General features: G+C 50.7%; 1 protein-coding gene across 1 annotated transcript in view; it reads left to right on the top strand.

Moving 5' to 3' along the window:
- The first annotated feature begins 410 nt into the window (after window positions 1-410).
- LOC138247136 (coagulation factor XI-like) overlaps window positions 411-26,981 on the top strand; it is a 106,110-nt gene continuing 79,539 nt past the window's right edge. The window contains exons 1-4 of the mRNA XM_069201908.1: window positions 411-474; window positions 10,941-11,007; window positions 18,114-18,255; window positions 21,032-21,141. Of these exons, the coding sequence (XP_069058009.1) occupies window positions 10,950-11,007; window positions 18,114-18,255; window positions 21,032-21,141 (310 nt within the window). The 5' untranslated portion in view covers window positions 411-474; window positions 10,941-10,949. The remainder of the gene's footprint in view (window positions 475-10,940; window positions 11,008-18,113; window positions 18,256-21,031; window positions 21,142-26,981) is intronic.

Genomic DNA, 26,981 nt, shown 5'->3' on the forward strand with positions numbered 1-26,981 from the left:
AGACCCCTCCCTGTCTCTGCCCTCTGGCTCCTCTGTTTCTGCCCTCAGGCTCCTGGCCTCAGGCTCCTCCCTGTCCGTGCCCTCAGGCTCCTGGCCTCAGGCTCCTCCCTGTCTGTGCCCTCAGGCTCCTGCCCTCAGGCTCCTCCCTGTCTCTGCCCTCTGGCTCCTCTGTTTCTGCCCTCAGGCTCCTGGCCTCAGACTCCTCCCTGTCTGTGCCCTCAGGCTCCTCCCTGTCTGTGCCCTCAGGCTCCTGTCCTCAGGCTCCTCCCTGTCTCTGCCCTCAGGCTCCTCCCTGTCTCTGCCCTCTGGCTCCTCCCTGTCACTGTCCTCCTCTCTCACTCCTCCCTCATTCACTCCCTCCCCTGGTCCTCCTGTCCCTCCTCCCCCTCTCCAGTCCTGAATAAAGCCTCCCATCTCTGCTGTCCAGACCATTGCAGCCGGCAGGACAGAGCAGCAGAGCGGTGCCAAGGACAGGTAAGGATGAAGGTCTGAACCCACCCACGGTGCAGAGGGTCACACCGGTGCTCAAGCGCCGTGACTGCGGTCTTGTTATCTCGTTCGGTTTCTTTGACCGTGGATTTCTGTAAGAAACTGTTTCAGCTCCTGGGATCCTCTCTTAAGGATTTGAACCCCGACACTTCGCCCTTGTGTATAACAACATCTGAGGGGTGGCCTGTCCGGGCTGTGAGGGTCTGGACTACAGGAGACACCGACCACCAGGTCTACCCCTCACTCAACACTTCATGAATACTGGGGAGGGTGTCCTTGCATCCTCGGAGCTTCTGAGATAAGCAGGGTGCCCCCCACACCTGTGCTTGCCAGACAGTGGCACCCTACATCTGTGCTTCCCAGAGCCAGGCAGTGACACACCACATCTGTCCTGTATAGAACCATACAGTGCCCCCACATCTGTCCTTGCCAGACAGTGGCACCCTACATCTGTCCTGCCTAGGGCCAGACAGTGATAACCCACATCTGTCCTGCCTAGAGCCAAACAGTGGCACCCCACATCTGTCCTGCGTAGAGTCAGACAGTGACACACCACATCTGTCCTGTATAGAACCATACAGTGCCCCCACATCTATCCTCTCTACAGCCAGACAGTGCCCCCACATCTGTCCTGCCTAGAGCTAGAAAGTGGCACCCCACATCTGTCCTGCCTAGAGCCAAACAGTGGCACCCCACATCTGTGCTTCCCAGAGCCAGGCAGTGACACACCACATCTGTCCTGTATAGAACCATACAGTGCCCCCACATCTATCCTCTCTACAGCCAGACAGTGCCCCCACATCTGTCCTGCCTAGAGCTAGAAAGTGGCACCCCACATCTGTCCTGCCTAGGGCCAGGCAGTGGCACCCCACATCTGTCCTGCCTAGGGCCCGACACTGGCACCCCACATCTGTCCAGCCTAGGGCCAGGCAGTGACATCCCACATCTGTCCTGCCTAGGGCCAGGCAGTGACATCCCACATCTGTCCTGTCTAGAGCCAGACACACTCTTTCACGCGTCACTGTCACGCCTCGCCACACTCGCTATAGCGCCTCCAAGTACCTCAATGAACGAACGTTATGACGCTCCCGCCGAGGTAAGAGAGTAATGTGCTGACCGTGAGGCCAGGCTTCTAGGCGCTATCTCCTCGCCCCGGGTGTGTGGTTCAGGCGCTGGTGTGCACGTGGCACTCTGACACCCGAGCCCACAAGGCGCTCCTTCAGAGGGTGTCCCTCAGTCCCCTGAGTGAGCACTGGCCTCTCTCTCAGGGGCAGGGCCCTTCCTTGGATAGCACGGAGGGTTTGTCCCCTGCACCCACCTCTCAGAAGTGCACAGTGTGATGTGGCGAATCCCATACTGCTGGTGCCAGCGGGCAGAGCAGAGTGTCTTCTAGGTGCTAGAGCACGTCCATGACTCACTGGTCCTTGTCTTCTAGGTGCTAGATGGCGGCCGTGGCTCACGGGTACCTGTCTTCTAGGTGCTAGAAGGAGCCATGGCTCACGGGTCCATGTCTTCTCGGTGCTAGAGGCCATGGTTTATGGGTCCAGGTCTTCTAGGCGTTAGACAGCGCCCATAGCTTACGGTCCCTGTCTTCTAGCGGTCATGACTCACGGGTCCCTGTCTTCTGGCTACTAGATGACCATGACTGACGGGTCTTCTAGCGGCCATGGCTCATGGGTTCCTGTCTTCTAGGTGCTAGAGGACAGCCTTGAATCACGATCCCCTGTCTTCTAGGCGCTAGAGGACAGCCAGGACTCATAAGCCCTTGTCTTGTAGGCGCTAGACAGTGGCCATGGTTCACGGGTCCCTGTCTTCTAAGTGCTAGAGCACAGCCAGAACTCATAAGCCCTTGTCTTGTAGGCGCTAGACAATGGCCATGGTTCACGGGTCCCTGTCTTCTGGGTACTAGATGACCATGACTGACGGGTCTTCTAGCGGCCATGGCTCATGGGTTCCTGTCTTCTAGGCGCTAGAGAGCGGACATGGTTCACAGGTCCCTCTCTTCTAAGTGCTAGAGGACAGCCAGGACTCATAAGCCCTTGTCTTGTAGGCGCTAGACAGTGGCCATGGTTCACGGGTCCCTGTTTTCTAGGTGATAGACAGTTGCCGTGGCTCACGGGTCTTTGTCTTCTAGGCGCTAGACAGAGGTCATGGCTCACCGGACCCTGTCTTCTAGGTGCTAGCAGGCGACCTTGACTCGTGGGTCCCTGTCTTCTAGGCTCTAGGCAGCAGACATGGCTCGATGGTCCCTGTCTTTTAGATGCTAGAAGGCGGCCATGACTCATGAGTCCCTCTCTTCTACGTACTAGACAGTGGCCATGGCTCACGGGTCCCTGTCTTCTAAGTGCTAGAGGGTGGCCTTGACTCACAGGCCCCTGTCTTCTAGGCGCTAGACAGTGGCCATGGCTCACGGGTCCTCGTCTTCTAGGCGCTAAACAGTGGCCATGCCTCAAGGGGCCCTGTCTTCTAACTGCTAGAAATCGGCCACGGCTCACAGGTCTCTGTCTTCTAAGTGCTAATCAGAGGCCATTATTCACAGGCCTCTGTTTTCTAGGCGCTAGGCAGATGCCACGGTTCACGGGTCACGTCTTGTAGGTGCTAGAAAGAGGCCATGGCTCACAGGTACCTGTCTTTTGGGTGCTAGACAGCAGCTGTGGCTAACGGATCCCTGTCTTCTAGGTGCTATACAGTGGCTATGGCTCACGGGTCCCTGTCTTCTAGGTGTTAGACAGCGGCCGTGGCTGACGGGTCTCTGTCTTCTATGTGCTAAACAGCAGCTGTGGCTAAGGGATTCCTGTCTTCTAGGTGCTACACAGCGGCCATGATCACGGGTTTCTGTCTTCTAGGTGTTAGACAGCGGCCATGGCTGACGGGTGCCTGTTTTCTAGTTGCTAGACAGCAGCTGTGGCTAAGGGATTTCTATCTTCTAGGTGCTACACAGCTGCAATGATCACGGGTGTCTGTCTTCTAGCTGCTAGACCGCAGCCATTGCTCACGGTCCCTCTCTTCTAGGAGCTAGACAGTGCCCATGCCTCACGGGTCCCTGTTTTCTAGGTGCTAAACAGCGGCCATGGCCCACAGGTCTCTGTCTTCTAGGTGCAAGACAGCAGCCACGGCTCCCGGGTCCCTTGTTTTCTAGCAGCCATGACTCACGGGTCCCTGTCTTCTAGGCGGTAGAGGGAGGCCTTATCTCACAGGCCCCTTCCTTCTAGGTGCTAGACAGCGGCCATGGCTCACGGCTCCCTATCTCCTAGGTGCCAGACAGAGGCCATGGCTCATGGTTCCCTGTATGTAGGCGCTAAACAGTGGCTGTTGCTCACGGGTCTCTGTCTTCTAGGCGCTAGACAGCGGCCATGGCTCACGTGTCCCTCTCTTCTAGGGGCTAAAAAGCAGCCATGGCTCACATGTCCCTGTCTTCTAGGAGCTAGGCAGCGGCCATGGTACACGTGTCCCCGTCTTCTAGGCACTGAAGCTGCTAGAAGACGGGGCTTCTGCTGTGGCTCACGTGTCCCTGTCTTCTAGGTGCTAGACAGCGGCCATAGCTCATGGGTCCCTGTCTTCTAGGCGCTCGACAGCAGCCATGGCTCACAGGTCCCTGTCTTCTAGACAGCGGCCATGGCTCACAGGTCCCTGTCTTCCAGGCGCCAGGCAGCGGCCATGGAGCGGCCATGGCTCACAGGTCCCTGTCTTCTAGGTGCTAGACAGCGGCCATGGTACACGTGTGCCTGTCTTCTAGGCACTAGACAGCTGCTGTGGCTCACGTGTCCCTGTCTTCTAGGCGCTAGACAGCGGTCATGACTCACGTGTCCCTGTCTTCTAGGTGTTAGACAGCAGCAATGGCTCACAGGTCCCTGTCTTCTAGGCGCTAGACAGCGGCCCTGGCTCACATGACCCTGTCTTCTAGGGACTAGACAGCTGCTGTGGCTCACGAGTCCCTGTCTTCTAGGCACTAGACAGCTGCTGTGGCTCACGAGTCCCTGTCTTCTAGTCACTAGACAGCTGCTGTGGCCCACGTGTCCCTGTCTTCTTGGAGCTAGACAGCGGCCATAGCTCATGGGTCCCTGTCTTCTAGGCACTAGACAGCTGCTGTGGGTCACGAGTCTCTGTCTTCTAGGCGCTAGACGGCGGCCATGGCTCACAGGTCCCTGTCTTCTAGGCGCTAGACAGCTGCCATGGCTCACGTGTCCCCGTCTTCTAGGCACTAGACAGCTGCTGTGGCTCACTTGTCCCCGTCTTCTAGGCACTAGACAGCTCCTGTGTCCCACGTGTCCCTGTCTTCTAGGCGCTAGACAGCAGCCATGGCTCACGTGTCCCTGTCTTCTAGGCGCTAGACAGCGGCCATGGCTCACGTGTCCCAGTCTTATAGGCACTAGACAGCCGCTGTGGCACACGAATCTCTGTCTTCTAGATGCTAGAGGGTGGCCATGGCTCATGTGTCCCTGTCTTCTAGGAGCTAGACAGCGGCCATGGTACACTTGCCCCTGTCTTCTAGGCGCTAGACAGCGGCCATGGCTCACAGGTCCCTGTCTTCTAGGCGCTAGACAGCGGCCATGGCTCACAGGTTTCTGTCTGCTAGGCGCTAGACAGCGGCCATGGCTCACGTGTCCCCGTCTTCTAGGCACTAGACAGGCTCACGAGTCCCTGTCTTCTAGATGCTAGAGGGCGGCCATGGCTCATAGGTCCCTGTCTTGTATGCGCTAGACAGCGGCCCTGGCCCCTACAGACCACGGCAGAAGGCCCAGGTGACCCCCTCCAGCTGGGGACTAGCAGAGTGAGGGAGCCCTCCTCTGCTGGTGTGAGAAAGCATGTAACACCAGGGCTCATGTCTGAACATGTCCGGCTGTCCCTCTGGGCCATGACCACCGCCCATCTGCCAGGAAGGCAAGTCACTGAAGCGCCTAGGGATGAATGATTGAATGGATGTTTCAAGGGCAGGGCCTGCTTGTGAGAAGCGAGGATGGTCTGTAAGAGTCGAGTTACTTCAGACCCCCTGAGAGGTCGGGGGTGGGGGGCACAGGTAGCGCCAAGAGGGGCGTATGGGGCACCACTTCTGGGGCGAAGGGGTGTGTTGGGGTGAGCTGAGCCATCAAACCCGGACATAACTCTCAGGAAAAGGTGTCATGAAGACTTGAAAGTTTTCAGGGTTCCCTGAGCCTCATTCAAGTGCACCCGAGCACATCACTGGCGCGAGGGACTTTTACTGAAAGTATTGTTTCTAAACAGGACATATTCAAGATCCCCCTGAGCTGTGGACCGGTGCCAGGGGGAGGAGGGAGTGGTTCCCCAAGGTGGGGGACACCCCAACAGTGGGAGAAGATATGGGGCGTCACTTCCGGGACCCGTCACTGCTATGGTTACCGACAGAGATGCTCCGTCTTTACAACGTTGTCCAATCTATTGAAATACGTTACTTCTGCCTGAGAGACACCGAATCACACACTCCCAGTTGTCTAGTCCCAGCAGTAATTGTATTATGTTGACTAATAAAAAGGTTTAAAAAAAATAATTCCCCTATGCTAAGACGACATGTACCTAAGATTCTCTGTTTGCAGTTTTTCCACAGGCACTGCACATGTGTGTGCAGAAGAAACACACTGCACACACCTGCACATGTGTGTGCACAAGAAACACATTGCACACACCTGCATATGTGTGTAAGAAACACACTGCACACACCTGCACATGTGTGTGCACAAGAAACACACTGCACACACCTGCACATGTGTGTAGACATAGAGCTCAGTCACCTCTCATGCACTGTCTGCCCCACACACACTGTGTGAGCTGAGGCCAAGCCTCCGCAGGAGTATGAGCAGGGCCTGGTCAGAGCTCAATCACCTCTCATGTGCACTGTGTGATCTTGTGCTGATCCTTGAAGTCTAAATGTAAAGTCTTCCATTGTGTGATCCTTTACCCGAGTCACCTCTCATTCACTGTCTGCCTCATGCACACTGTGTGATCTTGTGCTGATCCTTGAAGTCTGAATGTAAAGTCTTCCATTGTGTGACCCTTCACCTGAGTCACCTCTCATGCACTGTCTGCCTCATGCACACTGTGTGATCTTGTGCTGATCCTTGAAGTCTGAATGTAAAGTCTTCCATTGTGTGATCCTTTACCCGAGTCACCTCTCATACACTGTCTGCCTCATGCACACTGTGACCTTGTGGTGTCCCTTGAAGCCTGAATGTAAAGTCTTCTCTTGTGTTATCCTTTCCACGAGTCACCTCTCATGCACTGTCTCCCTCATGCGCACTGTGTGATCTTGTGCTGATCCTTGAAGTCTGAATGTAAAGTCTTCCATTGTGTTATCCTTTACCTGAGTCACCTCTCATGCACTGTCTCCCTCATGCACACTGTGACCTTGTGGTGTCCCTTGAAGCCTGAATGTAAAGTCTTCCACAGTGTGATCCTTTCTCCGAGTCACCTCTCATGCACTGTCTGCCTCATGCGCACTGTGTGATCTTGTGCTGATCCTTGAAGTCTAAATGTAAAGTCTTCCATTGTGTGATCCTTTACCCGAGTCACCTCTCATGCACTGTCTCCCTCATGCACACAGTGTGATCTGTGCTGATCCTTGAAGTCTAATTGTAAAGTCTTTCATTGTGTGACCCTTCACCTGAGTCACCTCTCATGCACTGTCTCCCTCACTCACACGGTGTGATCTTGTGGTGTTCCTTGAAGTCTGAATGTAAAGTCTTCCACAGTGTGATCCTTTCTCCGAGTCACCTCTCGTGCACTGTCTCCCTCATGCGCACTGTGTGATCTTGTGCTGATCCTTGAAGTCTAAATGTAAAGTCTTCCATTGTGTGACTCTTCACCTGAGTCACCTCTCATGCACACGGTGTGATCTTGTGCTGATTCCATTGTGTTATCCTTTACCCGAGTCAACTCTCATGCACTGTCTCCCTCATGCGCACTGTGTGATCTTGTGCTGATCCTTGAAGTCTAAATGTAAAGTCTTCCATTGTGTGACCCTTCACCTGAGTCACCTCTCATGCACTGTCTCCCTCACTCACACGGTGTGATCTTGTGCTGATTCTTGAAGTCTGAATGTAAAGTCTTCCATTGTGTTATCCTTTCCCTGAGTCACCTCTCATGCACTGTCTCCCTCATGCACACTGTGTGATCTTGTGCTGATCCTTGAAGTCTGAATGTAAAGTCTTCCATTGTGTTATTCTTTCTCTGAGTCACCTCTCATGCACTGTCGCCCTCATGCACACGGTGTGATCTTGTGCTGATCCTTGAAGTCTAAATGTAAAGTCTTCCATTGTGCTATCCTTTACCTGAGTCACCTCTCATGCACTGTCTCCCTCATGCACACGGTGTGATCCTGTGCTGATCCTTGAAGTCTGAATGTAAAGTCTTCCATTGTGTGACCCTTCACCTGAGTCACCTCTCATGCACTGTCTCCCTCATGCACACTGTGTGACCTTGTGCAGCTCCTTGAAGTCTGAATGTAAAGTCGTCCCTTGTGTCATCCTTTTCCTGAGTCACCTCTCATGCACTGTCTCCCTCATGCACACTGTGTGACCTTGTGGTGTCCCTTAAAGCCTGAATGTAAAGTCTTCTCTTGTGTTATCCTTTACCCGAGTCACCTCTCATGCACTGTCTCCCTCATGCACACTGTGTGACCTTGTGGTGTCCCTTGAAGCCTGAATGTAAAGTCTTCTCTTGTGTTATCCTTTCCCTGAGTCACCTCTCATGCACTGTCTCCCTCATGCACTCTGTGTGATCTTGTGCTGATCCTTGAAGTCTGAATGTAAAGTCTTCCATTGTGTTATCCTTTACCCGAATCACCTCTCATGCACTGTCTCCCTCATGCACACTGTGTGACCTTGTGGTGTCCCTTGAAGCCTGAATGTAAAGTCTTCTCTTGTGTTATCCTTTCCACGAGTCACCTCTCATGCACTGTCTCCCTCATGCACACTGTGTGATCTTGTGCTGATTCTTGAAGACTGAATGTAAAGTCTTCCATTGTGTGATCCTTTCCCTGAGTCACCTCTCATGCACTGTCTCCCTCATGCACACAGTGTGATCTGTGCTGATCCTTGAAGTCTAAATGTAAAGTCTTCCATTGTGCTATCCTTTCCCTGAGTCACCTCTCATGCACTGTCTCCCTCATGCACACAGTGTGATCTGTGCTGATCCTTGAAGTCTAAATGTAAAGTCTTCCATTGTGCTATCCTTTACCTGAGTCACCTCTCATGCACTGTCTCCCTCATGCACACGGTGTGATCCTGTGCTGATCCTTGAAGTCTGAATGTAAAGTCTTCCATTGTGTGACCCTTCACCTGAGTCACCTCTCATGCACTGTCTCCCTCATGCACACGGTGTGATCTTGTGCTGATCCTTGAAGTCTGAATGTAAAGTCTTCCATTGTGTGATCCTTTACCCGAGTCACCTCTCATGCACTGTCTCCCTCATGCACACAGTGTGATCTTGTGCTGATTCTTGAAGTCTGAATGTAAAGTCTTCCATTGTGTTATCCTTTACCCGAGTCACCTCTCATGCACTGTCTCCCTCATGCACACTGTGTGACCTTGTGGTGTCTCTTGAAGCCTGAATGTAAAGTCTTCTCTTGTGTTATCCTTTCCACGAGTCACCTCTCATGCACTGTCTCCCTCATGCACTCTGTGTGATCTTGTGCTGATCCTTGAAGTCTGAATGTAAAGTCTTCCATTGTGTTATCCTTTACCCGAATCACCTCTCATGCGCTGTCTCCCTCATGCACACTGTGTGACCTTGTGGTGTCCCTTGAAGCCTGAATGTAAAGTCTTCTCTTGTGTTATCCTTTCCACGAGTCACCTCTCATGCACTGTCTCCCTCATGCACACTGTGTGATCTTGTGCTGATTCTTGAAGACTGAATGTAAAGTCTTCCATTGTGTGATCCTTTCCCTGAGTCACCTCTCATGCACTGTCTCCCTCATGCACACAGTGTGATCTGTGCTGATCCTTGAAGTCTAAATGTAAAGTCTTCCATTGTGCTATCCTTTACCTGAGTCACCTCTCATGCACTGTCTCCCTCATGCACACGGTGTGATCCTGTGCTGATCCTTGAAGTCTGAATGCAAAGTCTTCCATTGTGTGACCCTTCACCTGAGTCACCTCTCATGCACTGTCTCCCTCATGCACACGGTGTGATCTTGTGCTGATCCTTGAAGTCTGAATGTAAAGTCTTCCATTGTGTGATCCTTTACCCGAGTCACCTCTCATGCACTGTCTGCCTCATGCACACTGTGTGATCTTGTGCTGATCCTTGAAGTCTGAATGTAAAGTCTTCCCTTGTGTCATCCTTTTCCTGAGTCACCTCTCATGCACTGTCTCCCTCATGCACACTGTGTGACCTTGTGGTGTCCCTTGAAGCCTGAATGTAAAGTCTTCTCTTGTGTTATCCTTTCCACGAGTCACCTCTCATGCACTGTCTCCCTCATGCACACAGTGCGATCTGTGCTGATCCTTGAAGTCTGAATGTAAAGTCTTCCATTGTGTTATCCTTTACCCGAGTCACCTCTCATGCACTGTCTCCCTCATGCACACAGTGTGATCTCTGCTGATCCTTGAAGTCTAAATGTAAAGTCTTCCATTGTGCTATCCTTTACCTGAGTCACCTCTCATGCACTGTCTCCGTCATGCACACTGTGTGATCTTGTACTGGTCCTTGAAGTCTGAATGTAAAGTCTTCCATTGTGTTATTCTTTCTCTGAGTCACTTCTCATGCACTATTTCCCTCATGCACAAGGTGTGATCTTATGCTGATTCTAGAAGTCTCAATGTAAACTCTTCCCTTGTGTTATTCTTTCTCCGAGTCACCTCTCATGCACTGTCTCCCTCATGCACACGGTGTGATCTTGTGCTTATTCTTGAAGTCTGAATGTAAAGTCTTCTATTGTGTTATCCTTTTCCTGAGTCACCTCTCATGCACTGTCTCCCTCATGCACACAGTGTGATCTCTGCTGATCCTTGAAGTCTAAATGTAAAGTCTTCCATTGTGCTATCCTTTACCTGAGTCACCTCTCATGCACTGTCTCCGTCATGCACACTGTGTGATCTTGTACTGGTCATTGAAGTCTGAATGTAAAGTCTTCCATTGTGTTATTCTTTCTCTGAGTCACTTCTCATGCACTATTTCCCTCATGCACAAGGTGTGATCTTGTGCTGATTCTAGAAGTCTCAATGTAAACTCTTCCCTTGTGTTATTCTTTCTCCGAGTCACCTCTCATGCACTGTCTCCCTCATGCACACGGTGTGATCTTGTGCTTATTCTTGAAGTCTGAATGTAAAGTCTTCTATTGTGTTATCCTTTTCCTGAGTCACCTCTCATGCACTGTCTCCCTCATGCACACGGTGTGATCTTGTGCTGGTCCTTGAAGTCTGTATTTAAAGCCTCCACTGTGTTTTCCTTTTCTCATACCTCACTGAGCTCTAACCCCCCTGTGCCTTGGTTCACAGGCTGGCAGCATGAAGTCTCTTCTCCTCCTTCCAGCAGTCCTGGCTTGGGCCACCATCAGCTCAGCAGGTGAGAGGGTGCTTGAGACACACACACCAGTTTTAAGGCTCTTTATGGTCTGCATCTGGCATATCTGGAGGAACCACCGAAAACTCTTTCCATAAACAAGGCTCCTTCTAAAACAGCAGCTTCTCATGGACAAACATTACATTCTGTTTTTTTCTCTGTAAAGTCATGTCTATGTAACATGGTCTTGCAGGAGATACAAGACCACATGGTTTGCAAATCTTTAAGATTTGAAATAAATGCAGACATAGGAATTTAGTTATTGATAACATGGAATTGCCCTTTAGTCCAGGGCACTCTAAAAATGTGCCATAAAAAGTGGGGTAAGTTAGGCAGTAATGAAACAACACCCTGAAAGTTCCAGAGATGTAAGCTGAATGAATCTAATATAATACTGGAATTATTTAAACAAGACCAGTTAGAAGCATCCTGGTCTCAACGTTTCAGTTGAAGTCTCGATCCTTTGCTGCCTTCTTCAGGGAATGTGTTGTCATGTGCTAGGACGCGGAATGCACTGTCTCCCTCATGCACACAGTGTGATCTTGTGCTGATCCTTGAAGTCTGAATGTAAAGTCTTCCCTTGTGTTATCCTTTCCCTGAGTCACCGCTCATGCACTGTCTCCCTCATGCACACTGTGTGATCTTGTGCTGATCCTTGAAGTCTGAATGTAAAGTCTTCCATTGTGTTATCCTTTACCCGAGTCACCTCTCATGCACTGTCTCCCTCATGCACACGGTGTGATCTTGTGCTGATCCTTGAAGTCTGAATGTAAAGTCTTCCCTTGTGTTATCCTTTCCCTGAGTCACCGCTCATGCACTGTCTCCCTCATGCACACAGTGTGATCTTGTGCTGATCCTTGAAGTCTGAATGTAAAGTCTTCCCTTGTGTTATCCTTTCCCTGAGTCACCGCTCATGCACTGTTCGAAGCATCCTGGTCTCAACGTTTCAGTTCAAGTCTCGATCCTTTGCTGCCCTCTTCAGGGCATGTGTTGTAATGTGTCAGGAGGCGGAATGCACTGTCTGTTGCTGAGTCAGAAGTGCAGTCATGGTTGCAGTTGTTTGACACCTTCTATGCTTCAGTTAGAATGCAGGGCCTGGAGTTGTGCCCCACGTTTCACTGGGAAGCATATACTACAATGTTCACTCCATCTCTGATTTTAGCACCCTTGTGAAGGCTAACAGGGTGGGGGAGGCATAGGGGGAACTGGGGCTTGTGCGCCAAATTATGGAGCTACACTGTTTAGAGGCAAAAATATTGCCTCCAAGCAGTGTAGCGCCATTTTCTGGCGCACAAGCCCCATGGACATGGCTCCTGTCTTAGTAAAGACAAGTGCCATGCCCACCACCCCAGTGGCCCTTTCCCCTGGGCAATGGCCAATGGGGCCTGTGCCATGCAGGGGGCTCCAAGTCAGGGCCGAGCGGTGTCTGGCCCAAAAAAAACCTACTCACCCAGACCTACCGTGGATGGGTCCCCCATCCTTAGGTGACCTCCTGGTGTGGGTAGACGTTGGTGGGGGTGTCCCTGGGGACAGGGAAGGGCACCTGTAGGCTCCGACCATGGAAATCTGCCTACAGGTCCCCTTACGCCTGCCCAGACCACGTGTTAAATAATGGCGCTAAGCAAGCTTAGCGCCATTTTTTAAGGCCCCCATCTCCCGTGCTGGATTTTAGCACGGGGGATAAATATGGTGCAAAGGCCATATCGTCCTTTTCTGGACGGGAACGCCTACCTTGCATCTCATTGATGCAAGGTAGGTGTTCCCCTCCAGAAATCGATGTAAACCCCATAATTTTGGAGCTAAATGTGTCTAGTGTCAAAGTATAAATATGGAGTTAGGTTTGCGCTGAATTCTCGTAAAATAAATGACGCTAATTCAGCGCAAACCAAGTATAAATATGGGCCAAAGAGCTGTGTTCAATCATCTCTCATTTCTGTTGGGTGCTAGACTTCAAGGCATGCAGCATCTGTGCCCCAGCTACATGTGCCTTTCCATCTGAGCGCCTGGATACCCTCACGGCTGACAAGCAAGGCGCTATAAATCCATCTTACATTCCACTACATGACACCTGATTTCAGTTTTCTGATTCACATTCCTTTGTTTTATTGCTCTCCTCTCCTGTTACCCACTTAAAGGTTGCCTTTGATCAGCTGGCCTGCGATCTAGCACATCAGCTTGAAATGATGCAAGGAAAACTGCTCATGAGAATCAGATGATGAATTAAAAGACATATATCAGGGAGATCCTGCCAGGTTCCCCAAGATGTCCAACAACCTCCTTCTGTGTCCCAGAGCTCAGACGCAGGCACCTAGTGGAGTATCTCGTGCTGAGCCCTTGTCCAGACTCAGGCCCTCATAATGAACACAGCGGTAAAAACTGCAGTATTCATGCTGGCGGTCAAAACACTGACCACCAGCGTCCCCGGATCCCCGCCGGCCGCATAAAGAACATTCCTGTGGGCCGGCGGGTGGAAACATTGTTTCCGACCGCCGGCCCACAGGAAGGTATGGCCACGACATTGACGGCGGCTCCACCCACTGCCGAAAATCGGGCAGTGACCTGCGCGATGGGGCACTGCACCGGGGCCCCTGCACTGCCATGCCAAGTGCATGGGCCGTGCAGAGGCCCCCAGAGGTGCCCTGGTGCACCCCTTCCACCAGCCTTTCCCTGATGGGGAAACCCGCCAGGGAAAGGCTGGTGGCTGAGGAAACATTATCCGAGGGGCAGCATAATGTCAGATAATCTTTCCAACCGCCGTCAGGCTGCCTGACAGAGGCAGCCTGGCGGCGAGTGAGGGCTGGCGATGGCGGCCCTCATGGGGTTCATTATGTGGCGGTTTTACCTGCCACCACCGGCATGGCGGGCCACACCGCCAGGTTCATAATGGCGCCTCAGTCTGTGAGGAAGAAGACTCCCTCTGTCTGACTCCTGTCCTTCCTTCCTTCACTCTGATGTTTAGTCTCCCTGGTGCTTATGGCTCAGGTCCTGCCCTCTCTAGGGTCTGGCACCTGGTCTGTCTTCAGTTTGTCTTCCTTATCTTGGAAAAGTAGCCTTGACTAACACTGCCTGTGCATGCTCCTGGTTGTATCTGGTGTATCCCTGTGGCCTGCACACGTATGCCTGGACTCCACACACATGGATTGACTCCACACATGTGCATGGCCTCCACACAAATTCATGGACTCCACACACATGCACGGCCTCCACACATGTGCATGGCCTCTACACACTTGCATGGCCTCCACACACATGCATGGACTCCACACACATGCGTGGGCTTCACACACATGCGTGCTGGCATGCACCTGCACCTGGCTGTATCTGCCCTATCCTTGTGGCCTCCACACGTATGCCTGGACTCCACACACGTGCACAGACTCCACACATGTGCATGGACTCCACATATCGACTCCACACACATGCACAGACTCCACACACATGCATGGGCTTCCCACGCATGCAAGGACTCCACACACATGCATAGCCTCCACACACATCCATCTGCTCCACACAAATGCATGAACTCCACACACATGCATGGCCCCCACACACAAGCATGGACTCCACACAAACATGCATGTTGGCATGCACATATACATCATAATGGCGCCTCAGTCTGTGAGGAAGAGGATTCCCTCTGTCTGACTCCTCTCCTTCCTTCCTTCACTCTGATGTTTAGTCTCCCTGGTGCTTATGGCTCAGGTCCTGCCCTCTCTAGGGTCTGGCACCTGGTCTGTCGTCAGTTTGTCTTCCTTATCTTGGAAAAGTAGCCTGTGCATGCTCCTGGTTGTATCTGGTGTATCCCTGTGGCCTGCACACGTATGCCTGGACTCCACACACATGCATTGACTCCACACATGTGCATGGCCTCCACACACATTCATGGACTCCACACACGTGCACAGCTTCCACATATGTGCATGGCCTCTACACACTTGCATGGCCTCCACACACATGCATGGACTCCACACACATGCGTGAGCTTCACACACATGCGTGCTGGCATGCACCTGCACCTGGCTGTATCTGCCCTATCCTTGTGGCCTCCACACGTATGCCTGGACTCCACACACGTGCACAGATTCCACACATGTGCATGGACTCCACATATCGACTCCACACACATGCACAGACTCCACACACATGCATGGGCTTCCCACGCATACAAGGACTCCACACACATGCATAGCCTCAACACGCATGCATGGGCTTCACACACATGCATGGACTCCACACCCATGCACGGACCCCACACACATGCATGGCCTCCACACACATGCATAGCCTCCACACACATGCATGGGTTTCACACAAATGTATGGACTCCACACACATGTATAGCCTTCACACACATCCATCTGCTCCACACAAATGCATGAACTCCGCACACATGCATGGCCCTCACACACAAGCATGGACTCCACACAAACATGCATGTTGGCATGCACATATACATCACTGTATCTGGTCCCTCCTTGTGGCCTGCACACACATGCATGGCCTCCATCAAACATGAATGGCCTTCACACACACAAATACATGAACTCCACAAATATGCATTGCCTCCCCACACATTCATGGACTCCACACACGTGCATGGCCTCCACAAAAATGCACGGACTCCACACACATGCTTTCACCTGCACTTGGGCTGTATCCATCCACCTTTGTGGTCCCCCCATGAATGAACCATGGCTTCTGCATCTGGTCTATCCCTGTGACATCCACAAACACACATGGCTGCAATTACATGCTCTGGGCTGTATCTATTGTATACTTGTGGCCTATTCGCCCATAAATGGCTGCATGTTCCTCCATCTGGTCTCTCCTTGTGGCCTGCACACACATGCATGAACTTCACACACGTGCATTGTTTCATGAGCATGCACCTGGCTTATTCTGGTCTATTCTTGTGGCCTGCACACACATGCTTTGACTCCACACAAGCAAACATGCATTCTGGCATGCACATGCACCTGGGCTGTACCTGCTGTACTATTGTGGCTTCAACACACATGCATGAACTCCATACATATGGATGGGTTGCACAGACATCGATGGACTCCATACGCACACATGGACTCCAAACACATCCATAACGACATGTGGCTGCACATGGCTGTATCTGGTCTCTCCTTTTACTCCACACACATTCACGGACTCCACACAGATACATGACTCCACACACATGCATGGGCTCCAACCATGCATTGACCCCAAGACATGCATGCACTCCACACATGTGCATGGACTCCACACACCACACTTGCATGGACTCTACACACATGCATGGACTCCACACATGTGTATGGACTCCACTCACGAGCATGGCCTCTAAATACATGAATGAGGTTCACACACATGCATGGAGTCCAGACACATGCATGAACTCCACACACATGCATGGACTCCTCACATATTTATGGACTTGACACACATGCATGGACTCTACAAACATGCACGGGCCCCCACACACATGCATGGACCCCACACACATGCATGGACCCCACACCAATGCATGGACTTCACACATGTGCATGGACACCACTCACGAGCATGTCTTCTACACACATGCATGGGATTCACACATATGAATGAAGTCCAAACACATGCATGAACTCCACACACAAGCATGGACCCCCCCCCACCTATTTATGTACATGCATGGACTCCACAAATGTGCATGGACCCCCACACACATGCATGGACCCCACACACATCCATGGCCCCACACATATGCATGCACTCGGCACACATGCTAGTATTCAAAACATGTGCTTGGACCCCACACACATGCATGGACTCCACACACATTCATTGACGCCACACACATTCATGGACTCAATACACATGCATGGACCCAATACACACACACATGGACTCTATACACATGCATGGACCCAACATGTGCATGGATCCCACACACCAGCATGGTCTCTGCACATGTGCATGGACTCCACACACATGCATGGACTCCACACATGTGTATGCACCCCACACACATGCATAGACTCCACACGTGTGCATAGACCCCAAACACATGCATGAACTCGATACACATGCATTGACTCTGCACATGTGCATGGACTCCTCACACATGCATGGACTCCTCACACATGCATGGACTCCACACATGTGTATGGACCCCACACATGCATGGACTCCAAACATATGCATGAACCCCACACACATGTATGAACTTGTGCACATGCATGGACTCTGCACACCTGCATGGACTCCACACACATGCATGGACCTCACACACATGCATGGGCCTTACATACATGCATGGACTTGGTACACATGCATGGACTTCACACATTTACATGGACCCCACACACATGCATGGACCTTACATGATTGGACTTGGTACACATGCATGGACTTCACACATGTACATGGACTCCACACACATGCAAGGACTGGATATACATGCATGGACTCTGCACAAGTGATTGGACTCCACACACATGGACCCCATACACATGCATGGACTCTGCACACATGCATGGACTCCACACTCATAGGATGTATGGTCCCCACACACATGCATGGACTCTGCACACATGCATGAACTCCACAATCAATGGATGCATGGACCCCACTCACGTGCATGGACACACTCATAGGATGCATGGACCCCACATACATGCATGTTCTCCACATGCATGCATGGACTCCACACACGTGCATGGATTCCACACACATGCATGGCCTTCACACTTGTGCATGAACTCCACACACATGCATGGATTCCATAGAAATGCATTAACTCCACACTCATGCATGTACCTGACACACGTGCCTGGACCCCACACTCATGCATGGACCCTACACACTCGCATGGACTTCACACATGTGCATGGACCCACACACATGCATGGACCCTACACTCATGTATGGACCCTACACACTCGCATGGACTTCACACATGTGCATGGACTCCACACATATGCATGGACCCACACACGTGCATGGACCCTACACTCATGCATGCCACTTCACTGATGCTGTTTGTGACAATGAGGTTTGTTCTTGCTTCTGGTGATCAGTTTGTGTTTCCTGCTGTGAGACCCTGACTCACCTGTCTTGAACTTTTGTGTCTATAGAAATTAACGTTCACGTGTTCATTGAGGACGTTGAATACTACGGGAATGATGTGGAGACCACTCGGGCCCCGGACGACGGATACTGCCAGTTCCTGTGCAGCTTTCACTCCTACTGCACCCACTTCACCTACCGCCCTGCGAGGTAATGTGTGGGGATCGAGGGAGAGAGGGAGGAGAGAGAGCGATATATACATGTATGTGCATGCTTGTCTAATGTCCTTGTTTGTGGTGTGTAACAGGGAAGTGTGGTGTTCAATAGCGGAGGACGCTTGTCTAATGTCTTTGTTTGTGGTGAGTAATGTCCTTGATGGCGGTGTGTAAGAGGGGAGGACACTTGTCTAAGGTCCTTGTTTGTGGTGTGTAGGAGGCTGGCCTGGCTTATAGTGGGGACCTTGTGGTACTTACACATTGTGCCAGGTCCAGTTATCCCTTATTAGTAGATTAGTAGTGTTCTAGCAGCGTAGGCTGATAGAAGGTAGCTATAGCAGAGCAGCCTAAGCGCCTACTATACAACTTGTGTTGCCCCTAGGCCTATTGTCTCCTATTACATTCCATTGTGTTCTACAGTGTTTGCACTACTTTTCTAAGTGTTTTACTTACCTGATTTTGGTTTGTGTGTATATTTTGTATATATGACTTACCTCCTAAGGGAGTATATCCTCTGAGAAACTTTTGACATATTGTCACTAAAATAAAGTACCTTTATTTTCAGTAACCCCGAGTATTGTGTTTCTTATGATATAGTGCTAAATGATATTAGTGGTATAGTAGGAGTATGCATGTCTCCTAGTTCAGCCTAAGCTGCTTTGCCATAGCTACCTCTAACAGCCTAAGCTGCTAGAAACACCTTTATTCTACTAATAAGGGATAACTGGACCTGGCAAAGGTGTAAGTACCACAAGGTAGCCACTATAAGCCAGGCCAGCCTCCTACATTGGTGGTGCAGCGGTGGGATAAGTACTTGTAACTGCTTTACCACTTTGTCATTTGGTGCTTTTCATAAGAAAATCTTATACCAAATAGTTCAGTATATGTACATTTAACCAAAACAGTTTACGTTTCTGCTTTAAAACTTTCTACTAAGTTTCTGAAAAGTTCTGAAAACTTTTAAAAGTTTTCCAAAAGTTTGAAAAAGTTTTTTTCTCTGTACTTTCAAAAGTTCAAAAACCCAGGCCAGGGTGCCCACACACTAAGTAACTTGGCACCTAACCTTCACCAACTGAGGGTTAGACATATAGGTGACTAATGAGTTACTTATGTGCAGTGAAAAATGGCTGTGAAATAACGTGGACGTTATTTCACTCAGGCTGCAGTGGCAGTCCTGTGTAAGAATTGTCAGAGCTCCCTATGGGTGGCAAAAGAAATGCTGCAGCCCATAGGGATCTCCTGGAACCCCAATACCCTGGGTACCTAGGTACCATATACAAGGGAATTATAAGGGTGTTCCAGTGTGCCAATGAGAATTGGTAAATTTAGTCACTAGCCTGCAGTGACTATTCTAAAAGCAGAGAGAGCATAAACACTGAGGTTCTGGTTAGCAGAGCCTTAGTGATACAGTTAGGCACCACACAGGGAACATATATAGGTCACAAACTTATGAGCAATGGGGTCCTGGCTAGGAGGATCCTAGTGACACATATCAAACATACTGACAACATAGGGTTTTTACTAAGAGCATTGGGCCCTGGCTAGCAGGATACCAGTGAGACAGTGAAAACACCCTGACATATACTCACAAACAGGCCAAAAGTGGGGGTAACAAGGCTAGAAAGAGGCTACCTTCGTAGAGTGGCACACATTGGTCTCACACCCTGAGTGTGGCACACAATGTTCTCACACTCTGAGGGTAGCACACTATGTTCGCACACCCTGAGTGTGGCACACCATGTTCTCACACCCTAAGGGCGGCACACAATGTTCTCACACCCTAAGGGCGGCACACAATGTTCTCACACCGTGAGTGTGGCACACAATGTTCTCACACCCTGAGTGTGGCACACAATGTTGTCACACCCTGAGGGCGGCATACCATGTTCTCACACCCTAAGGGCGGTACACAATGTTGTCACGCCCTGAGGGCGGCACAATGTTCTCACACCCTAAGGGCGGTACACAATGTTCTCACACCCTGAGAGCGGCACACACTGGTCACACCCTGAGGGTGGCACACATTGGTCTCACACCCTGAGAGCGGCACACACTGGTCTCACACCCTGAGAGCGGCACACATTGGTCTCTGAGGGTGGCACTAGGTTGTCAGCGGTACATATTTGTTGTGCGGTCCGTTACTGGGCAGACCCTGTGCCACTGATAGAAAGCTCCTCAGAACTGCCCAGTACCTATTCTTTAAGCCACATAGCTGGAACATGATGCAGTGCAAGTACTGGTCCCAGTGGGGGGTTGGGGGGCAAGGCAAGGCTGAGCCCAGAGCTGTACTGGTCCCCCTGGGGGCTAGAAGGGCACAGTGGAAGCCCAGTAGTCTCCTTGGGGTGGAGGGGCCACGGCTGACCCTAGCGCTGTACTGGTGCCACTGAGGCGGGAGGAGGGAGAGGGACAAGGCCGAGCCCAGTACTGTACTGGTCTCACTGGGGGATGGTGGTGCATGCCTAAGCCCAGTACTGTACTGGTCTCACTGGGGGATGGTGGTGCATGCCTGAGCCCAGAGCTGTACTGTTCCCACTGCGGGATGGTGTGACGTGGCTAGAACCCTAGAGCCTTAGTGGTGTCACTGACTGACAGCAGTGGCATAGCGCCTACACCTGAGCCCCGTGGCATAGCGCCTACACCTGAGCCCCTTGGCGCTGCTCCGCTGGGAGGGGGTACTGACTGACAGCAGTGGCATAGCGCCTACACCTGAGCCTCTTGGCGCTGCTCCGCTGGGAGGAGGCACTGATTTCCTGTCTCTTCCTGTCTTGCAGCTTTGACTGTTTCATGAAGCACGTGGAGCAGGGGGTGGAAGTCCAGGAGATGCACAAGGAGGGCCTGATTTCCGGACATGCCATCCCATCGGTCGAGATTGACGACTACCGTAAGTGTTCACATGTCCAAAACTGTAGGATAACTGCAGTAATATAGCGCTTAACTCCCCCGATGAGAGGTTGAAGTGCATATGGGCAGCATGCTGGTTAGTGGTTGGCTCAGTGGTTGTCCGTTGTTAGCTCCTGGATTAGTCGTGTGCTCTCAGGGAACCGTTCCATGCATTCACTCTAGCTCCTTTATGAGGCTGAATGAATAGGCGCTACTTGTGACCTTCAGTGTGAGCTCTTGCACATGACGGGTGGGATGAGTGACTCCACAGGGCCAGGCTGGGCTAAGCCAGGAGGGATTGGAGGGTCATTTACAAGCCCCGTGGCACAGGGCGGGGCAGGAGGTGCCTTGCTGTGCCCCCGTGTGCACCCGGGAAAGGACAGAAATACACCGTATCTACAAGATAGGACGCCATCCTGTCGTCTCCCCTGGCACACAATGTGCTCCCTAGCGCCGACGCAGACACTCTTGCACAGCGGCGCAAGGATGCGTGCGTCGCAGGCAGGACTGCTTCTGCGCAGAAAGGGGCACCTTTCTGCAGAACAGCAATCCACGGAGACTTTTTCCTCGTTCCATGTGCGCTGCAGAATGCAGCGAGGAGAACTAAAGGTATTCCTCCTCGCTGCGCCTCCCCTGGGGAGGCGTAAGGTTTTGGCGCATTCCCAGGTTGACAAGCTCTTGTAAATCTGGGGATGCAAGAAAACGCCTGCAACGCCATTGAACGCCCCTGATGCAGAGGAAGGCAACGCAGCACTACGTTGCCTTACTCCATATCTCTGAGGCCATGGAAAGCCACGCAAAGTGGCTCTGCGTATCCTAGGGGATATGAGCCTGCATTTTGTGCCAACGGAACGTCACAGAAAGTGACTCTTCTGCGGCGTTCAGAGCTTGTAAATAAGCCCCCAGGGGTTCCTAGTTTCAGAGAAAGAGGGTCTGTCATCCACAGTAGTAAAGAGTGAGGCGGATAGGCAGGCGTGGGAGAGTAAGGCATGCATGGGGGAGGGTAAGGGGGCACGGGGAGAGACACTCACCAGAAAGGAGAGAGGGTGTTTTTAGATGTCATGGACTCTGAAGATAAACTGTGGAAAGAGAAAATCAGGGAATTGCAGTAATGGCTGTAATACACCCACTGGATTATCAGAGATTTCCGCTCCTTCGGGTGCTAACTCCGGGGGTTCTACTGCCAACCAAACCCCACTTCATCCAAGTAAATCCACTGTGTAAACCAGAGAAAGCACAATCTGTCGATAAATCCTTCTAGTGTCCTAAACTCACGTAATTTGTAACTTGTACTTTAAGTGATGGCCACACAAACCAAGTCCATATTCACTCCTGGAGCTTCACACTGGCCATTCCAGACACACATATTGTCAACCCTTTATTCTTCCCTCTTCTCTTTACAACTGTTCAACAGAGATAGTGCAGAGTCAACACGTTTCGTCCTCGACCTGGGACTTCATCAGGGAACAAATATATTATTTTGCTTTTGTAGCACTGACTTAGAGCCAGATTTAAGAAAAGTGGCACTGCACCAAGTGCAGTGTCACTTTCCTTGTGCCCCTTAATGCCCCACTAACGCCACCATGTGTGTATACACAAGTAAAGACAATACGCAGTGTTACAAAAAATAAAGATAGTTTATTTGGGTGACACAGTACCATAAATATCTTAGCGGCAATACTCCTTCTGGAGGTAAGTATTAGAGACAATATATACACCAGACACCAAAATAAGGTAAGTAATTAGACATAGGAAAGTGCAAACAATAGGAAATGCTATAGAATGCAATGGGAGAAAATAGGTCTAGGGGCAACATAAACCATATACTAAGAAAGCGGAATGCGAACCACGAATTCCCCCCTAGACAAGTGTAGTGTGTGAAGAATTGCTGGGAGAGTAAAAATACAGTAAAGATAAGTAAGGTAGCCCACCCCAGAGCCCAGAAAGGCAGGAGTAAAGTACTGCAAGTTTCCTTAGGAGACACTACACCTCATGATTGGAATTATTGCAGGAACCAACCAAGTCTGCGAACAACAACTGCTAGATTCCTGGACATGAAGACCTGCAAAAGAAGGGGACCAAGTCCAGAAGTTGAAAGAAGTTCCAGGAAGGACAGGTGCCCCTGCCAACCCAGAAGAGGGTGCAAAAGAAGAGTCTCTGGTTGGACGAAGACTGCAGAAATGCACCCTAGGAAGATGCCAGTGGGCTCCTGCATGATGCAATGGATGTCCCACGATGTGAATATGGATGCAGACGTGATTTCGTGTTGGAAGTATCCAACAAGCCTTGGTTACGACAAAGTTGCATTGTGCATCAAAACAGCGCTGGCTGGACCCAGGAGGGACCCGGGGGCCTCAACTTTGTGTGAAGAGAAAGAGGGGGCTCTCAGCACTTTAGAGAACCCTCAGGACGCCAGACAGCACCCACGGGAGTCCTAGGACACGGGGACAAAGGAGATGCAAAATGCAGTTGGTGCAGCACTGCTAAAGAAGGGTCCCCCGCCGACGGAGAACAACTCAGCGAGTAGAGCCTCACAGGATGGAGTGCTGGGGACCTGGGCCAGGCTGTGCATGATGGAACTTTGCAAATAGTGCACAGAGGCCTCAGGAGGTGAAGGAGACGTGGTGCACAGGGGTACTGTTGCTTTCAGGGAAGGCAAGGTCTTACCTCCTCCAAATTGCGACAGCAGGACATTAGGACAGTCTGTGTCGATGGGGTCCACCCTCTGTGTTTCAAGGAGCATGCTCGTCGCTGTGAGAGGAGACCAAGAGTATCGGTCGTCGAATTAGAAGGTGCCTGCGTGAGCAGGGGAGTGACTCCGTCACCCCACGGGAGATTTCTTTGGTCCTTCTGGTGGAGGGTGAAGTCAGAGAGTCATCAGAGCGTGCACACCGTGGATACTGTTGCAGTTGCTGGTTGGAGCTGAAGTTGCAGAAGAAAAGTATCCCTTGTGGATACTTTGTTGCTGTTACAGAGGTTCCTGGAGCAGGCTGCGGTTGATCTGCGGTCAGAGGATGAAGTAGTAGTTGCAGAGGATTCCTGCTGGAAACTTGCAAGTAGTACCTCTATCCGCCTATGCTGTTAGAACACTACTACAGTGAACTAATAAGGGATAACTGGGCCTGGTGCAAGGTGTAAGCACCCAAGGTACCCACTACAAACCAGGCCAGCCTCCTACATTGGTGTTGCAGCGGTGGGATAAGTACTTGCAATTGCTTTACCACTTTGTTACTGGTGCTTTTCACAAGACAAAAGCTTGCTCCAATACTTAGAGCACATATAATATATACCTAAAAGTAATTTTCTAACTTTCTTAAAAGTTCTTTAAACTTTGCAAAAGTTTTACAAAGTTCTGAAAAGTTTTCTTCTTTTCTCTAAAAAGTTAGCTCTGTTATTCCACTAACTTTTTACTCACTTTCCTAAACTTTTTCTCTTTCAATATGTCTTCTGTAGAAGCTACCTTTTACCCCTAGAGTTGTCAAAACTACCTATGAGAATCTAAACTTTAAAAGTTTGAGAGGTCTCTGTATTGAAAGAAGTTCAGGGATTGGGAAGAACCCCAATAAGGAGTTCCTCTTAAATCTTCTCCTCCAAGATGACCAGGGACTCATCACTGTTCCAGACCAGACAGGGGTAGAGGTAGAGGATGATTACAACCAGGAAGGCTCAGAGGAGCAAAATGACAATCCTGGGGAGGGGACTTCCACAGATTTATCTGTTAACAAGCCCCTTGGTACAACTGGGAGTGGGAAGGGTTCACACAGAAGTAGAGCTCCCTTCACCCCTAGAGGCCAGGTCACTAGGGTGGCCCCTGTTAGAGATAGATCTGCCTCTGCCCATTCCAATGTTACCTCTGTTTCAGAGGCATCCCACACATCTAACCCTGAGGACCAGTCCCTAGATAGGGAACTCAGAAAGCTGAGGTTAGAGGAGGCCAGACTGAGGGTAATGCAGCAACAGTTGACCTTAGACAGGGAATCCCTGGTTGTGTAAAAGGAAAGGCAGGGTTGGGGGGTAGTTTCCCATGGTGGCAGCAGCAGTTTCAGAAATTCAAATGTTAGGGAAACTTCATTTGACACTAGGAATCTGCATAATGTTGTCCCTCCTTACAAGGATGGTGATGACATCTACAAGTGGTTTGCCGCACATAAGAGGGCCTGTAAAGTTCAGAGGGTCCCTCATGTACAATGGGCTGCTATCCTTTGGTTATCCTTCTCTGGTAAGGGGAGAGACAGACTCCTTATTGTCAGAAAGGATGATGCAGATAATTATCAAATTCTTAAAAGTGCACTCTTGGATGGTCTGGGCGTAACCACTGACGAATACAGGATAAAGTTCAGAGAGACCAGAAAGGAGTCATCATAGGACCGGACAGACTTTGTAGACTGTTTTGTGAAGGCCCTGGAAAGTTGGTTAAATAGCAGTAACGTGACTGACTATGAAAGCCTGTATAACTTGATTCTGAAAGAGCATATTTTTAATAAATGTGTGTCTGACTTGTTGCATCAGTATCTTGTGGACTCAAATCTGACCTCTCCCCAAGAACTGGAAAGAAGGCAGAGAAATGGGTCAGAACAAGGGTGAGCAGAAAAGCTCATACAGGGGGTGACAAGGACAGCAAGAAGAAGGATGGTATGTCACATGACAATGGTGGGGACCAAGATAAAAAATCATCAGAGTCTTCATCAGGCCCACAAAAATCCTCTGGGGGTGGTGGGTCCAAATCCTCTTCTCGCAAAGATAAGAAATCTTGGTGTTATATGTGTAGAGCCAAATGCCATTGGGCAACTGATCCTCATTGTCCAAAAAGAAACACCAAGCCTCCCATCACCACACCCCCACCTGCAACCACTCGTGCCCCTAGTAATAGCAGTGGTGGTGGAAAGATCACTATTTATAGCCAATCAAAGGGTGTAGCTGGGCTCACCATTGGTAATTTAGTTGGGGGTTTGTCTAGTTAGGGAGATCACTGAGGCTGTTTTAGTCTCTGATGGTGGCATTGACCTAGCCACTTTAGTTGCGTGTCCCTTTAACATGGGTAAGTACAAGCAGCTACCCCTGATTGATGGTGTTCAGGTTGAGGCCTACAGGGACACAGGTGCCAGTGTCACAATGGTGATAGACAGACTGGTTGCCCCTGAGCAGCACTTACTTGGTCACCAGTATCAAGTGACAGACACCCATAGCAACACTGTTGGCCACCCCATGGCTGTTGTGAATTTCAACTGAGGGGGGTGGGGGGTTACTGGTCCAAAGAAAGTTGTGGTAGCCACTGATTTACCTGTTGAATGTCTGCTAGGCAATGATTTGGAGACTTCACCTTGGGCTGAAGTGGAGTTGGAGGCCAATGCAGTAATGCTGGGCATTCCTGGGCATATCTTTGCTCTCACCAGGGCTCAGGCCAAGAAGAAAAGAGGACAGGGAAACTTGGATCCTGGAACAACGGACCAAGTGCTCCCAAAAACTAGGGTTGGGAAGGGCAAACCCTTGTCCACTATCCCTCCCTCCACAGATGATTCCCCTTATGAGGAAGAGGAATACTCTCTCTGTGCAGAACCTACACCAGAGGAGCTGAAAGCTGATACAGCTGAGCTTTTGGGTGCAGGGGGGCCTGCCAGGGAAGAGCTGACTGTGGCACAACAAACCTGTCCCACATTGGAGGGTCTCAGGCAGTAAGCTGTCAAGCAGCAAAATGGGGATGTCAATGACAGCCACAGAGTTTACTGGAAGAATATTCTCCTCCATACTGAAGCAAGGGACCTTAAACCTGGTGCCACCAAGAGACTGGTCATCCCCCTTCAATACAGGGAATTCCTCCTAACTCTGTCTCATGACATTCTT

Source organism: Pleurodeles waltl, chromosome 1_1, assembly GCF_031143425.1.
Source record: "Pleurodeles waltl isolate 20211129_DDA chromosome 1_1, aPleWal1.hap1.20221129, whole genome shotgun sequence".
Taxonomy (NCBI): domain Eukaryota; kingdom Metazoa; phylum Chordata; class Amphibia; order Caudata; family Salamandridae; genus Pleurodeles; species Pleurodeles waltl.